At 33.2% G+C, this 1,211-nt stretch overlaps 1 protein-coding gene across 1 annotated transcript; it reads left to right on the forward strand.

Annotated features, from left to right (window-relative positions):
* Nucleotides 1-221: 221 nt before the first annotated feature.
* On the forward strand, nucleotides 222-598 carry Cpr49Af (Cuticular protein 49Af; the record flags this gene model as incomplete). Its single annotated transcript, XM_017636632.1, has 1 exon — nucleotides 222-598. A coding segment is annotated over one exon (277 nt), but the record flags the coding sequence as incomplete, so codon positions are not given.
* Nucleotides 599-1,211: the final 613 nt, after the last annotated feature.

Consider the following 1,211-nt stretch of genomic DNA (forward strand, 5'->3'; position numbering starts at 1 on the left):
AATTTTATCGCTCTGGCAAATTGAAATGCACGCAAAGACGCCAGTTAACCGCATGTTTTAAATGCTGTTAACAACAACATTTTTGCGATGCTCATAAATCCTGCACGAATCAAAAGACAATTTTTCGTTTTTCTCAACCAACCTCTTCACTAAAAATAAAATTCTTTATGCTAATAGTACTTGCTCATTTCATTCTCCTTCTTTTCTTCCATTTCCCATAGCTACGAACTTGGCGATGGCTCGAAAGCTTCACAAGACGGCGTCCTAAAACAAATCAGTCCACAACATGATGGCGAAGCGATTGAGGGTAAATTTGCATTCATCGCTGATGATGGCAAAGAATATGTGGTGGCGTATGTGGCCGATGAGAATGGCTATCAGCCAGTGGGCGATCATTTGCCAACACCGCCACCCGTACCCGAATCGGTATTGAAGACATTAAAGTATTTAGAAGAGCATCCCTACCATCCAGAGGCGGACAAGAAAAAGCGCAACTAATTTACATTTGAATTAGAATTTTTTTCCTGGAAGAGAACTGTGATCTATGCAATGTAATGCATTAATAATGTATGTAGAAGAGAAACAATATTTGGACTGATTTGAGAAGCAATGTTGAATGCAATTTCTTGTAAAAAAAAATAATAATAATAATAAAGATATTTGTTAAATTTTTAAAGTTAATTTATTTATTTGTACGCATAAAATTTATGTTGGAATTTACAACAACATGCACTCGGTGTAGCATAGAAATAGTATGCGCAAAGTTTATTCACCTAAAGCAAAATCAAAACAAAAATCGTCAAAAATTTAGTTAAGCATATGCACAAACAAACACACATACATTTGTACATGCGAATATTTAAATTCATGCGTTGGTATGCATTTATAAAATTCGTAACATATTTTTATATTTTATTCATACAAAATCACTTCAGCGCATATTTTGGCGAACTCCATTAGTATGGCTCGGGAGATACAAATTTTGAGTTTTTACTATTTATGTATTTCAATTGTTGTTGATTGCTTTTTTTTAATTCTTTATTTGCTTTATTTAACCGTTAGCGGCGTAACAATAAAACTACAATAAACTTGCAAATCTATTGTCAAAAAGCGCCAATTTATTTCCATAATCATAACGTGACTTGAATATAATTAAAGCAGGTCATTAAATAGATAGCCCAGCATTTGTGGTAAGTATGTATGTATGTATT

The sequence above is a fragment of the Rhagoletis zephyria genome, unplaced genomic scaffold (assembly GCF_001687245.7).
Source record: "Rhagoletis zephyria isolate East Lansing unplaced genomic scaffold, Rhagoletis_zephyria_1.1 Rzeph_scaffold_18726, whole genome shotgun sequence".
NCBI classification, from domain to species: Eukaryota; Metazoa; Arthropoda; class Insecta; order Diptera; family Tephritidae; genus Rhagoletis; species Rhagoletis zephyria.